The sequence below is a fragment of the Procambarus clarkii genome, chromosome 94 (genome assembly GCF_040958095.1).
Source record: "Procambarus clarkii isolate CNS0578487 chromosome 94, FALCON_Pclarkii_2.0, whole genome shotgun sequence".
Taxonomy (NCBI): Eukaryota; Metazoa; Arthropoda; class Malacostraca; order Decapoda; family Cambaridae; genus Procambarus; species Procambarus clarkii.
In genome coordinates this window covers 3,005,757-3,021,491 of record NC_091243.1, presented here as the reverse complement: position 1 = coordinate 3,021,491, position 15,735 = coordinate 3,005,757, and the positions used below count along the sequence as shown (strand labels likewise).

At 39.2% G+C, this 15,735-nt stretch overlaps 1 protein-coding gene across 4 annotated transcripts in view; it reads right to left on the bottom strand.

The window, feature by feature from the left end:
• Positions 1–12,257: 12,257 nt before the first annotated feature.
• Positions 12,258–15,735, bottom strand: part of CARPA (Carbonic anhydrase-related protein A) — a 339,981-nt gene continuing 336,503 nt past the window's right edge. For all 4 annotated transcript variants that reach the window (XM_045729300.2, XM_069319934.1, XM_045729301.2 and 1 more), the window contains one exon: positions 12,258–13,045. In XM_045729300.2, the coding sequence (XP_045585256.1) occupies positions 13,023–13,045 (23 nt within the window). In that variant the 3' untranslated portion in view covers positions 12,258–13,022. The remainder of the gene's footprint in view (positions 13,046–15,735) is intronic.

Below are 15,735 nucleotides of genomic sequence, written 5' to 3'. Positions count from 1 at the left end.
TAGTGTCAGAGTGGTTGACAAATGGAATGCATTAGGAAGTGATGTGGTGGAGGCTGACTCCATACACAGTTTGACGTGTAGATATGATAGAGCCCAATAGGCTCAGGAATCTGTCAAAGCTCAATCTGGCCAAAGCTCAATCCCCGCAAGCACAAATAAGTGAGTAAAAATAGGTGAGTACACACACACACACACACGCAATACCCAACAAATTGGGTTCCACGTTGGGGAGAAGCGAGCAGAAGCATGGACCGGGCTTCACTGACCCAATTCTCCCGCTTTGGGGGGGAAGGGTTTTCCATCAACGAACTAATGTAGTCAGACATTTTCATGAATTATTAATATTGAATTTATTTACCAACCAGCTAAGATTGCCTATATTTTTGTGTCCTTCGATTTATGTTTAAATATATGTAGCCTATCACATGTTGTTAAAAACGCCTCAGGTGTTTATAAATGCTGTGTGTAGCTTAATTTAAGCTGATTATTTTAATAAAATTCCATTATCTAATTGGCAATTGGTGTTCTCACAATTGTACGATGTAATAAGAATCTACAATTATTGTTTTTCACTTTTGTTTGTGTTATACATTGTTATGTTGGTTTGGGAGTCACCATCATGTGGCTGGTGATGAGTCAACATCATGTGGCTGGTCATGAGTCAACATCATGTGGCTGGTGATGAGCCAACAAACAACCCCCCAAAAAAACTAAATATAGGGATTAGTTAGGGATAACAAACTTATATATTGCAGTAACGTTACTGCCAATATGTAAGTGATAAGGCCCTCATCTGGTCCTCATTCATCAATACAACTTAAAGAGATAAAGGGAATATAGCTTGAAATCTGTAAATAAATCGTTCCCCAAAAATAAAAGTCACAACTTTTGCCACCTGTAGCTGATTAACCTATTGACCAATTTGTTTCCAACTTCACATGCTTAGTGCCGGATATGCATTCTTCAAGATGTAGAAGTCACAACAAAATCCGCATTGAGAACAAAAGCAAAAAAAATAAAAAAAGGGGTTTTCAGCTTTTCGTACAATGGAATATCAGAAATATTGCCATTGGGCAATGCATTTATATGATACATAATAAAATACAGCAAAATAACTTACTAACTCATTATTATGCTTGAAATCTGGCCCTCCAGGTGGCACCAGCATGTCCACTTTGTAGACCTTCCTAACTACTTCTTCTCTTCTTCAAGCGTCGGACAGGTGTTTGGATCGCTTTATCGCTGATTTCCAGTAAAAGTAGGTGTTATCGTTATTATTAGTACCGGTTGTCGCCCGTTGCGCAAGCATTTATTTAAAAAAAAATCGTCAAAAATCTATTGCTTAATATATATTGGGATGAAATTTTCACGACGCAGATGCCAAATAACGGGATATTTTTTAATGTTTCACTATATATCATATTTGAAAAAAAAATACTCCTCTATCACCGGGCCCCTTAATGATTCTAACACGAAACTTTTCAATATTTCTTATGTTTTTCTTCACTGTCGAGGGAAGTTGAAAAATTAACTCTCCAAAGTTCCTTTTTATACTTATATTTTTGGTGTGACGCCTAGGGATGTATTTTGCAAGGTCACTCCTTACATTCTCAGAGACTAATTTACCATGCTTTTGAACTGGCTTATATTCTCTTTGGGTGAGGTCGTACAGAACAAGTGGATTAATAGCATAACATAGTGGATAGTGATAGGGTATTACACGCATCAACATAAGCAGCTTAAGTTCTTGCGGCTGCTTGTGTTTCTAAGGCAGGCTCAGTTGATCCTGTGTCTGTGTTGGCTCGGGGTCTTGAAGTGGGTAGGATGTAGTTGTGTTAACTGATTGTTGATTGTTTGTCTTGACTTTTTGATGTTTACACCTGCCCCCTTCATGAGGACAGGTGTACATATATACCACGATACCTCCTTCATGGGGTCATGGGGGCCGATGTACATGTATACCACATTACATCGCTCATGGAGGCAGGTGTATAAGTGTACTACGGGATCACTATAGCCCATGCTACATGGAACTTTTGTTCCAGTAGCTGAATCTAAAACAATAACAACGGCAAGTGTATATACGTACTATGTTCGACTGCTTAAAAGGGTTCTCAATTGGCTTAGGGCTGTCTTCAATGAGAAGGTCAGTGGTCTTCTTTGTTTTATAATATATGACGATGTTTATGTTTTTGTTAGGGATTGTACTTTTTTACTCCCCTTTTTATGGATTATTAAATTCACCATTCTTTCATCTTTCTTATTTTCACTGTGCATGGTTGATTTGTAATATAATTATATTTGAGGTGTTGTGGTTTCTGTTCTTGGTTTAGAGTTGTTCCACTGGTCCAAGTGTCGTCTTACAGTAGTGTTTATCTCATGGATATTATAGGCATTGTTCACCAACACTTGTGTTATCCTTTCCAATTCCCTACTCACTTTGCTCCATTCAGAGCAGTGGGTTAGGGCTCGATGAATATAAGCATTGAGAACACTGGCTTTGAGTCTTTGGGGCTCTCACTTCTACCGTTTAGGCATAAGCCTCTGTAGGCTTGATATAAATTCAGGTGATTAAAAATCTATTTTGTTAATAATACATCCAAGAAAGGCAGACTACTAGTGTTACTATTCTCATGGGTGAATCTGACTCCTCTCTCTCTTTCTCTCTCTCTAGATAGCTTTTTGGCCCAATTAGTTCTACTAGATCTTTTACTATGACAAATACCAGGAAGCGTATACTGCGTCGACATAACGGCATTATACGCTTGGTTTTAGCCTGGTACTGAAGACTCTTTCCTAGTAGATGAGGAGAGGTGAAAAGTCACCGATGAAAATAGTCATCTCTCAGGGGGATGGCTATTGCTACTCTACTTACAGATACATGTCTCCTTGCGGAATGATGAAAGGAGCTTCTTTTGTGTATGCCTTGAGACGACTCTTCAAGTGTGGGTCGGGTATGTGTAATTTGGGGGTGCGTCTCGTCTCTGTATTCTCTGCCCAGGATCATTTATATGGTGGTGTCGACCGGGACGTTGGTAAATAGGAACACTCAAAACTACATAGGCCGAGGGAATAATTGATTCACTAGACGTTGAATCCTTTATCTACCAACGGCCCGGTTGACACCGATATACAAATGATGGTTCAACTTTGAAGACGAGCGGACGTCTAGACTACTCCACCGCCTGGGAGCCGCCGGATCACGTTCTCTTTTGTTATTTTGGATTTGAATCTGCCGTTTGCCATCCCTATTCAACGGTCCGCTTTGTAAAACGCCTGGCGCACATATCGCCTTGGGTCACAGGATAGTTGATAGATTTTTTAACTTTTTCTGGTTGGTTCTCCCGGTGAGGTGACGGTGTCCGGCGCCGGCTTGGCTGAGAGGTGCCGGGAGTTGGCGGGGCCTGGTGGGCTCCTGGTGTGCCCTCAGCCATGGTGGGTGGCTGGCATCTGCTCTACCGAAGGACACCGGATGACTTTTGCATTTTAGTTGGGGGCCGAGTTTTTGGTTTTGCTACCCAGTGTTATCTGTGTGGGGCGGGGCCGGTGCTTGTCATCCTGAGGGACTTCTGGGGCTCCCCAATCATCTGCCTCTTGTGTGTTTCTTTGTCGCGAGGCATCTTAGATTCTAGTGTTACGCGTTATACGTTTCGCCATTAAGATTTACGGTTAACCCGTTACGGCTTCGCGATTAACTCTTCACGGGTACGCGAGGGCGCACCTGTGATCGTCGTCGCCCCTAATTCAACAATAACCACATATTCAAATGATCCTTGACAGAGTATTATTAATTGTAGATTTGAAGAAGATTTTTCCGCATCTTTGATATTTGTTGCAACTTCTGATTGTGTGCTGCATTTATAATTGTTTTTAAGAAAATTCTTATTTGTTTCAAAGCTTATTACTCGCTTTCAAGTCCATCATTATGTGAATCATATATAAATGCTTTTTGTATGCTCATACTATTTGTAGTATATCTCTCAGTATTGGTAATTCATTTGTCAGTATGTGTAGCACATCTCTATGTATTTGTTGGGTATTCCTCATTATTTGTAGCACATCTCTCAGTAAGTGCAGCAAATCTCTCAGTATTTGTGCCACATCTCTCAGCATTTGTAACACATCTCTCAGTATTTGGAACATATATATCTGCATTTGTTGTTATCTCTTAGAATTAGTCGCACAGCTCTCAGTATTTGTAGCGCATTTCTCAGTATTCGTTGAACATATCTCAGTATATGTACCACATCTCTCAGTATATGTTGCATATCTTTCAATGTTTGTAGCACATCTCTCTCGATTTGTTGCACACATCCTATTGATGTTATCTTTAGATGATTTCGGGGTTTAGCGTCCCCGCGGCCCGGTCCTCGACCAGGCCTCCTCTTTATTACTCACCCTCAGTAAGCAGCCCGTGGCAGTTCTCTAATTCCCAGGTACCTATATACTGCTAAGTGAACAGATGCATCAGGGTGCAAGAAACTCTGCCCACTTGTTTCTGCCTCCACCGGGGATCGATAATACCAGGAACCTCAGGACTACGAATCCGGAGCGCTGTCCACTCAGCTGTCAGGTTCCTGTATATCTCAATATTTGTTGCCCATCTCTCAGTATCTGTAAAAATTGACAGAAACCTTTCAGTATTTGAGAAAGTAGCACGGACTTTTCTGAATATGCAAGATTTGTTGGACAGAGAAGTTGTGATTATGAATTTAAAAGTTATAATAATCATATACGGAACTTTAACTTGAATTCACTGCCTTGCAAGAATACAATTGGTTTAAATTAATATGTAATTGAATTTTTTCAGTCTTTTCTCTGTGTGTCTGGATTACAGAATTGTGATATTTCATCATTTTCATTTTGAAGAAATACGAAAATAACTGGCACCATTCATCCGGCCTTCACACTTGACGAACACCATATTTGATGCCTTCAACTACAGTATCCAAATTCTATAGGTTTTAGTGATTCTAAAAACACCTCATTACTGACACTACCTAGTACGAAGAACCATGGGCTTCAATAGGTTATGTTCTGAAGCCAGTTTAAACTTGTCGCTGCTCAACTTTATTCCTCAAATGTTAAGGACAAAAAAAACACAGGCAGAAAACACAAATTTATTTATATATAAATTTTGGCTCTAGAGCATCCATATCACAAAAAACTACTCAATAATAGTCTAGAAGTTATGCTAGAAACGCAAGGTTTAGAGCGAGTGACTTTCACGGTGTCAACAATCGTGGCTATTGTTACTTGCTTCATCAGCAGCATCATTACAGTTGACAAATTATTGCTAAATGCTTTTTTTATATACACAACCGTGTCTAGGGAACAGGTGGTCTAGAGAGAGAGAGAGAGAGAGAGAGAGAGAGAGAGAGAGAGAGAGAGAGAGAGAGAGAGAGAATGAGAGAGAGAGAGAGAGAGAGAGAGAGAGAGAGAGAGAGAGAGAGAGAGAGAGAGAGAGAGAGAGAGAGAGAGAGAGAGAGAGAGATGGGATGGAGGGAGACATGCATGTGGATGCTTCTTGGTATTATCACTCCCAGTGAGTCATCCACGTCATGTTTGCACCAACACTGAGGCCATCATCTGTGTTTATATCCACACTGAGTCCCCCAGTTATGTTTAAATCCACACTGAGTCCACCAGCGATGTTTATACCAACATAGTGTCCTCCAGGGATGTTTTAACTCACTGTGTGTCCACCAGATATATTTACTCTCACGAAGTGTCCAATGATTTTTTTGGAAACAAAAGGGAGGTTTTCGGTGATTTATATACCCTCAAGAAGGTGTTCAGTGGTGTATATACCTACAGGGAGGTGTCCAGTGGTGTATATACCTACAGGGAGGTGTCCAGTGGTGTATATACCTACATGGAGGTGTCCAGTGGTGTACATACCTACATGGAGGTGTCCAGTGGTGTATATACCTACAGGAAGGTGTCCAGTGATGTATATATTTACAGGGAGGTGTCCAGTGATGTATATACCTACAGGGAGGTGTCCAGTGGTGTATATACCTACATGGAGGTGTCCAGTCGTTTATATACCCACAAACCTCTTCAAGTCCCAAAATACAATCAATCCTCCTACTTAACAAGTATTTTCGGTAACTATGTTGACTATCGTACAAATATTAACGTAGAGGACAATTAGAGAGTACAATTTGGTACTATTCACTATAGAGAGTCCGGAAAAAAATATAGTTAAAAACCAAGCTTAAATATTCTTAGGCCTAGCATCACCTAGGCCTCAGATGAGATGTATTAGGGCAAGTATGGTTAGGTTAGGTTCAGTTTTATTAGCAATATAAATTTAAAACGTTTTCCAGTTTGTCCACATTTAATAATACCAAATTCTCCATTCTAATTGTCCATTACGTCAATATATGTATGATGGGCCACATCGTTACTTTAAGTACTAACTAAACAGGAGGATGGGCTGCACTATGTGTGAGTGCTCGAGAATACACATTGCTTTGAGTGTGCAAAGGGTTGTGCATGCTAAGAGCAATGGTATGGCTTCGTGGTCTTGTGCACTCATGTGAACAGTCCTCAACTGCTAATACGTCCAGCTATGATCATTATGTTTTGCAATCATAGGATAGGGAGCGATGTGAGCAGTCCAACGATGCTCCTACAGGCTTCATTCTTCCTTTGTGGAAGATACTAAAGTCATCAGATGAGCCATCTGTTCTAAGGTAGAACACGATGAGTCGGTGGTAGTTCACAGGAGAGAGTTGATAGTGATGAAGTCACTTATCTCTTTCATTTGGGCTCACCTGCTGGTACGAGGTCAGTTCACTCCTCGTAGTGTGAGGTCATGCATGCACTACCCTACCTGTTTTGGGAAATTCCACTATCCCTCTTTGATTCAAGAGCTTCTCTGTGATTCGGTCATTGTGAGAGATGTCGTCCTATTCTCTTACGGGCTACTCATGCCCGTGCCACAGAGGTGGCACTGGCATGAGATTAAGCAACTGTCCGTGCTTAATCGTTATTAATCAATCAGGTGTGTTCTGAAAGGAAAGAGTACCAGGTGAGTACTAAAGGTGCAGAATACAAGTATGTGTTGTTCGTCTTGAATTCCAGGCCAATACTTTAAGATCGGAATAGCATATGTGTACTCTAGAGGCTGAGTTTCAATGTATTCTGTAGAAGCGTAGTGTCAGGTATGTACTCTAGGGTCTGAGTGACAATGGAAGAGTACAAGGAATATTGATGGTGGCTTATCATTCTCCGAGCATATAAAGGGAGGGTTGGCAACTGGATGCTGGCGGGATTCACCAATTAAATCTCGTTAATTCAACTTGCCAATGGCCAGACGTCTAATAAATATGACTTAATTACCTGTATATTGTATCCCTTGGCAGTTATGTCGGGGCCTCCAGCGGTTTGCTGTCAATTACAACTTATACTTACGGCTGTCCATCTCTTCTTAAGGACTCTCCTGTATCGGCCGTTTCCACAGGTCGTTCAACCTATCAATACTCTACCCAACACGGATGGACGATCTTCACGGTTGCTGTGTTTATTACCATATTTCCTGTCTTACTGACCGGCTGGCAGCTCAGAATACATTATTCGCATGGAATGTCTGTGGCCTCAAGATGCGTGTATCATCGACCCTGAATGTGGATGGAATTAAATGGCACTTGTGAGTTCCTCAATGCACTCCGCCCGCCACTAGCGCATGTGAAAACTATTATTATCCACGTGGTATCAAACACCAGAACCTGCTTAACCAATGTAATCCAACCTTATCCCTGAAAACACAACATAACCTCAACGTTTATCGAACGATAGTTATTTCGTTATTGCAACTTTGCATTGAAGCCACAGACCTCAAAAAGAAAAGAATTGGCTCCTGTTGTGTCTGCTAGAATGAGTGCATTGTTGATAAGGTAATCTCATACCACACTAGGAGATGCATATTCTAATTTTTGGAACAAGACCAGAGGGATCGAATTAAATATTTGGGGATAATGCACTTAGAAAACGCTACTGAATATTAACCTAAATCCGAATTGCTATGTGGTTATATTTTATCACAGACTCTTGACTATGTTTTCCTTGCAAGATGATATACCATAAAAGAGTCCATCTATTTATATATTCAATTTGAATAAGAGATTGCAAACAAAACAAAAGTTTAATATATCAGTACGTACGGTATTTCACGTCTTAGTTGAATGGACTACTTGAGAGGCTAAACTGAACGGCTTGTCAGTGTGACACAGGTGAACTGGTTGTCAATATGACAGATATTGACATATATACCTTATGTAATATATGTCAATATGGCAGAGTGAACTGGTTGTCAGTATGACACAGTGAATTGGTTGTCAGTGTGGCAGAATGAACTGGTTGTCAGTCTCTTACACTCACCCCGTTACATAGGCTGAACACAGACAGACGGGGAAATGTCCCATAAATTTCGATTCTGAAGATCGTGGTCAAAGTGAAATTGAGAATATAACAGTTCTAAGAAGCTGATTAATGTAATGACACGTGGTATCAATTAATTGATTAATGTAATGACAAAGACCACCTTCAGTGTTTGGTTGCATTGCCAAGGTCAGACAACACGCAGCATTACAAAACTTAAAGATACTGACTGTTGAAAAATTGCACCAGATTTATCTGCGGGAGCATATCTTTTCGTGTCCAACCTTGTTTACACCCTCGCCTTACAATATATGTACTTGCTGAGTCTGGTCAACTTCAGCCGATGACACTGACTGTATATATCAACTGTTCAGTGATGCTGTACTCTTAAAGTCTATAGCAGAGACCTTTAAGACAGTGTTCGAGTTCTGGTTCTCGCTGAGTGATATAATGGATATACTTGAGTTTTCGTCTCTCTCTTGGGCAGGAATATTGGATGAACAGATGCTATCAACACCTTCTGTCATGCAATGCACTAGTAAACAGTTGTTATACACTAGCAAATGCTCACTAGAAAAGAACTACCACTAAATGAACACAAAAATATATCAGTGATGCAACATCTTAGTTCCAACAATGTGCCCAAGAAAGTCACGATTACACAAAGTAATGAGAGTAGGATAGATATAAGGACATAGAGAGTAGGACATAGATAAGGACATAGAGAGACAGACCGACAGAGATTAGACATGCAGAGAAGGTAGAATATCACGACAGAGAAGGATCTAAGCATATAGCAATGATCCTGAAATTCTTAAAACACGCCATTTGAGCAGATAGAAAAGCAATTGACAGGTATTGCGTAGCGGCCCCTGCTAGGCTTCATATCTAATGTACAGCGCCTTCTAGTACTGAAGTAGTAGTAAGTATAGCGATTTACTGCCTGGTATTTAGCGCTTCATGCTAGAATTGATTCTTGGAGTCAGCGACTTAGAGGAAGAAAGTGGCGCAACAAGACGAACATTGCAGTTGTCTCTGCAAATGCACGTTTTTTTTATCTTCCAATGACTCTGTAATGAAACTAGCTTTCACCTTTTTTCAGGGTGAAATGGGCAGGGTAACCATTGCTTCCATTGTTCAAATATCGGTTTGAAGAGTTTCAGAGTTAATGGTTCCGTGGAATCAGACGAATCCATTTGGCGTGTAATAACAACACTCAATTTATCAGCAACAAATAATGCTTCATATCAATAAAAGTCATGCACAATCCACGCTAATCTTGTGCTCGATCCAAAATGTGATTACTTAAGGAATACATATTCTAGCAGTAGCTTTTCTGGAACACACTTCTATGTCAGGTGCTTGAGAAAGAAAAGACATTCTTGATGAGCTGAACAGGTTCTGGTATGAACTGCGAGGAGAGAGGGCGCTGGGATGTAACTGTTCCGTTACTGCCAGCGCCCAGCAGTAATGGAACACCTCTGACATCACATACTGAGCGAGTAAATACCATTTAGCTCATCTAAAATGTTCTTTTTAATACAAACACATCCCTTATCGTCAAATATACTCTGGTCCAAACATTTCAGATCACACAATACCCCTGAAATAGAACTAGCGTGTTCATAACACCCCACACAGTCTGTTTACAAAGCTCGGTACATTGGTAGTTGTGTAAATATCATTCTTTTGCGTCTATGCATATATTCAAAACTTTACATTATATTGCAAAAACAATCAACTTCGACAAACAGGGTAATGAGCTCTCTCTCATTCACTTGGTGTTGAGGATGAATAACTTTTCAATTGACTATAAAGTGTTGTTTCATTTTCTCTTCAAATTGTTTTGCAGAATTCAAGTTTGTTACTACTCTACCACTATATACAAGTCTAAAGTACAACTTCACTTCTCACCAAATTTACCTTATTCATCCTTACATTTTGTTTTACACAAATTCTTTCTACAATATCTCACTTGAAATAAATAATAAGATAAATATTGATGATGGATTTACAGCATTTGTGTATATATAATTGAACCTTATGATAGCAGATGGTGGGTCAGGGCTGTGTGTGTAGTGAGGAATAAATATCCTTATTGTTTCAGCATTTCTGATAAATTTACAATTGGTCATATGTATTTTTATATACATGAGCGAAATTTCATTTAGACATCAGAAGTACATATATGTAGTTTACCTAATATCTAATCATATATGATAGGCATTTAATAGGCAGGATTGAAGAAGAATTTTACCGCATATGTATATATATATATATATATATATATATATATATATATATATATATATATATATATATATATATATATATATATATATATATATATATATCATTAGGAACTCTTTTGACTCAACCCAGATAAGAAACCCCGCCCGCCCGGGATAACCTCCCCTTGGCAAAGGTACTAGATCCATTACACCAAGAGATGTCTATTGGTGTGGTGGTTATAATACCAAGTACGTCATAGGATGATCCCGACAGCGGGGGTTCGAATCGTGGTCTGCTCCAAAAGAGTTCTTAGTGATTCTTGGCTCGCGCGTTTTGCAGACCTTTCTGTCACACATACACATACTCATATATATATATATATATATATATATATATATGCGAACAAGCCTGAATGGTCCCCAGGACAATATGCAACTGAAAACTCACACCCCAGAAGTGACTCGAACCCATACTCCCAGATGCCACGCAACTGGTATGTACAAGACGCCTTAATCCACTTGACCATCACGACCGGACAAAATGAGGTGATAGCCGAGGCTATTTGAACCACCCCACCGCCGGCACTCGGATAGTAATCTTGGGCATAGCATTTTACCAAATCACCTCATTCTTTGGGGCACACGTGAGGAACACAAATGCGAACAAGCCTGAATGGTCCCCAGGACAATATGCAACTGAAAACTCACACCCCAGAAGTGACTCGAACCCATACTCCCAGATGCCACGCAACTGGTATGTACAAGACGCCTTAATCCACTTGACCATCACGACCGGACAAAATGAGGTGATAGCCGAGGCTATTTGAACCACCCCACCGCCGGCACTCAAGTGATGGTCAAGTGGATTAAGGCGTCTTGTACATACCAGTTGCGTGGCATCTGGGAGTATGGGTTCGAGTCACTTCTGGGGTGTGAGTTTTCAGTTGCATATTGTCCTGGGGACCATTCAGGCTTGTTCGCATTTGTGTTCCTCACGTGTGCCCCAAAGAATGAGGTGATTTGGTAAAATGCTATGCCCAAGATTACTATCCGAGTGCCGGCGGTGGGGTGGTTCAAATAGCCTCGGCTATCACCTCATTTTGTCCGGTCGTGATGGTCAAGTGGATTAAGGCGTCTTGTACATACCAGTTGCGTGGCATCTGGGAGTATGGGTTCGAGTCACTTCTGGGGTGTGAGTTTTCAGTTGCATATTGTCCTGGGGACCATTCAGGCTTGTTCGCATTTGTGTTCCTCACGTGTGCCCCAAAGAATGAGGTGATTTGGTAAAATGCTATGCCCAAGATTACTATCCGAGTGCCGGCGGTGGGGTGGTTCAAATAGCCTCGGCTATCACCTCATTTTGTCCGGTCGTGATGGTCAAGTGGATTAAGGCGTCTTGTACATACCAGTTGCGTGGCATCTGGGAGTATGGGTTCGAGTCACTTCTGGGGTGTGAGTTTTCAGTTTATATATATATATATATATATATATATATATATATATATATATATATAAATATATATATATATATATATATATATATATAAATATATATATATATATATATATATATATATATATATATATATATATATATATATATATATATATATATATATATATATATATATATTGCCTGCATCCTTGTCTAACCTGTATCAATCATGAACAGACTACACTGGTAAGGAGAGTCACTGTGTAAAACTTATATGTACATTAAGAATAATATTTACCAGTTAATTAAGCAAGCAAATTTTTTTTAACACGAACCTTGTTAGTTTAGTATAGAATTTTCACTTTCTTTCTGATTTTTCTTATCTCTTACACATAGAATGTGCCGCTAGTTCTTAACTGAATTTTTCTGTCATTGTATTTAACGGAATTTTCTTAATAACTTTAGATTTTGCGATATTTTAAACTCTAATGTTTAACACTGCGTGACGTATCCCGGAACAACTGCCTTCGTGCCCTTGTCACACATCATCATCAGAACCTCTTGAAGAACACTAATATACGGGCTAAGGTCATGAACACCATCCCGTTACTCGCCTGCTCCCAGGATCACAACACCAGCCTTGTCTCTATATATACAGAAGAAGCAAACCGAGCTGCTCCCAACACTACCTACACTCGTCCACCGAGCCTCGAATCATTCATTTTTGTCTGTTCCCCGTTCGTTATCCCTTTCTTCTATTAGTTCTATTTTCTCCTCCTCACGCACGCTGTCCCGCTGCGCCACAGCTACCGTCTTTCTCTATCGCCGGTGACGGGAGACGCAGTGTGGCAGAGGGGAGATGGCGTGTGACACGGGTGATCCGGTGTGGCACTGGGGCTGGGTCATGGAGGGAGTGGGAGATGGGTTCACTAGGTGCGTTACGAAGCTCACTACAAGAAGGTATCCGGCTATAGCTTGGGCCACTGGCGTGCTGCAAGAGAAAAAATGAGAAAAGTTATATATAATAAAGCGTACAATATAAATAATACAAAGTTGGGTGGTAGGAGAAGCGAATACTTGTACGTATTCGTATATACAGCCTTTTACTATTAGTATATTTTGGTAGCAGTCTTTCTTGTACACATATGTTGTTGAATATGACCGAAAAGGTAAGATTAATAATTCTAACACGAATCTTCTCAATATTTCTTATGTTTTTCTTCACTGTCGGTGGTAATAAGTTTGTTCACCTCATGCAAAACTGTTGCAACATATCACCTCACCCAACTGCGAGTATATAAGACAAGCTGTTTAATGTTAGCATTAAGTAAAACTCTGTTTAGTGTTTTCAGGTTACAGTTGTGTGTGTGTAAACTAAAGTCTTTGAAAATGTAATAAGTTATTACGAAACGCGTTCAAGCGTCGCGTCAGACTAGAAATAAAAATAAATTTTGGAGAATTGATTTTTCTATTACCATCGACAATAAAAAGAAACATAAGAAATATTGAGAAAATTCGTGTTAGAATTATTAATCTTTCTTTTTCGGTCATATTAACAACATATATATATATATATATATATATATATATATATATATATATATATATATATATATATATATATATATATATATATATATATATATGTCGTACCTAGTAGCCAGAACGCACTGCTCAGCCTACTATGCAAGGCCAAATTTGCCTAATAAGCCAAGTTTTCATGAATTAATTGTTTTTCGACTACCTAACCTACCTAACTTAACCTAACCTAACTTTTTCGGCTACATAACCTAACCTAACCTATAGAGATAGGTTACGTTAGGTTAGGTAGGGTTGGTTAGGTTCCGTCATATATCTACGTTAATTTTAACTCCAATAAAAAAAATTGACCTCATACAAACTGAAATGGGTAGCTTTATCATTACATAAGAAAAAAAAAATGAGAAAATATATTAATTCAGGAAAACTTGGCTTATTAGGCAAATCGGGCCTTGCATAGTAGGCTGAGAAGTGCGTTCTGGCTACTAGGTACGACATATATATATATATATATATATATATATATATATATATATATATATATATATATATATATATATATATATATATATATATATATATATGTATATATATATATATATATACATGTGGTTATACACCAACGTGTAATAGTTATGTTGATTATACCATAAGTTCCTATAGTTTTATGGTTATCTTTCAATACATATTTAACTATATTGATCATAATAGAGCTTAATTATGGCTTTAATTATGTTAAATTGTAACTTAGTATATTTCGGTATTTCTGAAGAACAATTTTCACTCCTGAAATTAAATTAATAACATTTATTTGTAGATCAAAGCAATAGATAAGGCCAGGCCATAGTTGGTCTGTAGATCAGACCAACTCAGTAACGGATAACATTTCTTTATGTCAGCAAACAAATAAAGCAAATGAAGAAATAAATGTTTTATAATTTGACAGTAATAATATTATTTCATCGAGGAAATATATATATGCCTTTACTATGAGCCTCATAAATATAAAAACCCTAATATATAAGCGTATAAAAAGACACGCAAAAAACATCTACAAGTCTTATTAAAACCATTTTTTTCAGCTTTTTTTTAGAAGTTTAAACATGGTGAGAGAAGCAGGTCTCATACGCTGGTGATAACAGGAGAGAGTTGGGGCGGTTGGGCCACCGAGCACATGATCCCAGGGAGTTACCTAAGCTGTTTAAAAGTTGGCGCGCTAAAAAAACTGCCTCGTAAAACACAGAGGGACGGCGGCTGCGTTAGCTATAATGACCTTTATTATTCAAGAGCTTTAGGGCGAGAAGGCCATAAATTGGCGGCCGGGCGGTAGGCTTATATTGAGAGCTTTCTTAAGGGCGTTTAGAGTGGTTGACAGACGCTGATTTCCAAACTTTCAGCCGTGTCAGGGGTCGTTTGCATGTGTTTACGCTGCGATTTAATAGTTTTTAATCTCTTTAAGCTTGTGTTTGCGACGGGTAATATTCATTTTTTGTTGATCTGTGCTTCATTGCTCATGACGTTAGGTATTAAAGTTTTGTGACAATATTTAGGTTCTCGAAAGCATTTCAACATTTTTGACAGTTAATACACGAATAAATTACATATTCAAATAAACATAAAACGCATTTGCAGATACAATACTCTCTCTCTCTCTCTCTCTCTCTCTCTCTCTCTCTCTCTCTCTCTCTCTCTCTCTCTCTCTCTCTCTCTCTCTCTCTCTCTCTCTCTTTATATATGTACATAAACACACACACACACACACACACACACACACACACACACACACACACACACACACACACACACTCACTGGACTACTAATAATGAGGGGATTTCAACCACGTGAAGATTGATTGGGAGAACAAAGACCCGTATGGAGGACCAGATACATGGAGAGCTAAGCTGCTGGACGCGCGGCAACAAGAATCTTTCTTGGCCAGCATATCAAGGGACCGACAACAATGAGAGGGGAGGATGAACCAGCTTTGCTTGATCTGATATTTACCCTAAATGAGTGGGATATAAAGGAGGTTAAGATGGAGGCGCCCTTAGGAATGAGTGATCACAGTATATTGATCTTTGAGTACTTGGTAGAGCTAGGACTTATCTCCCCCCAAAAAGAACTAGAAAACAAAAGACTGG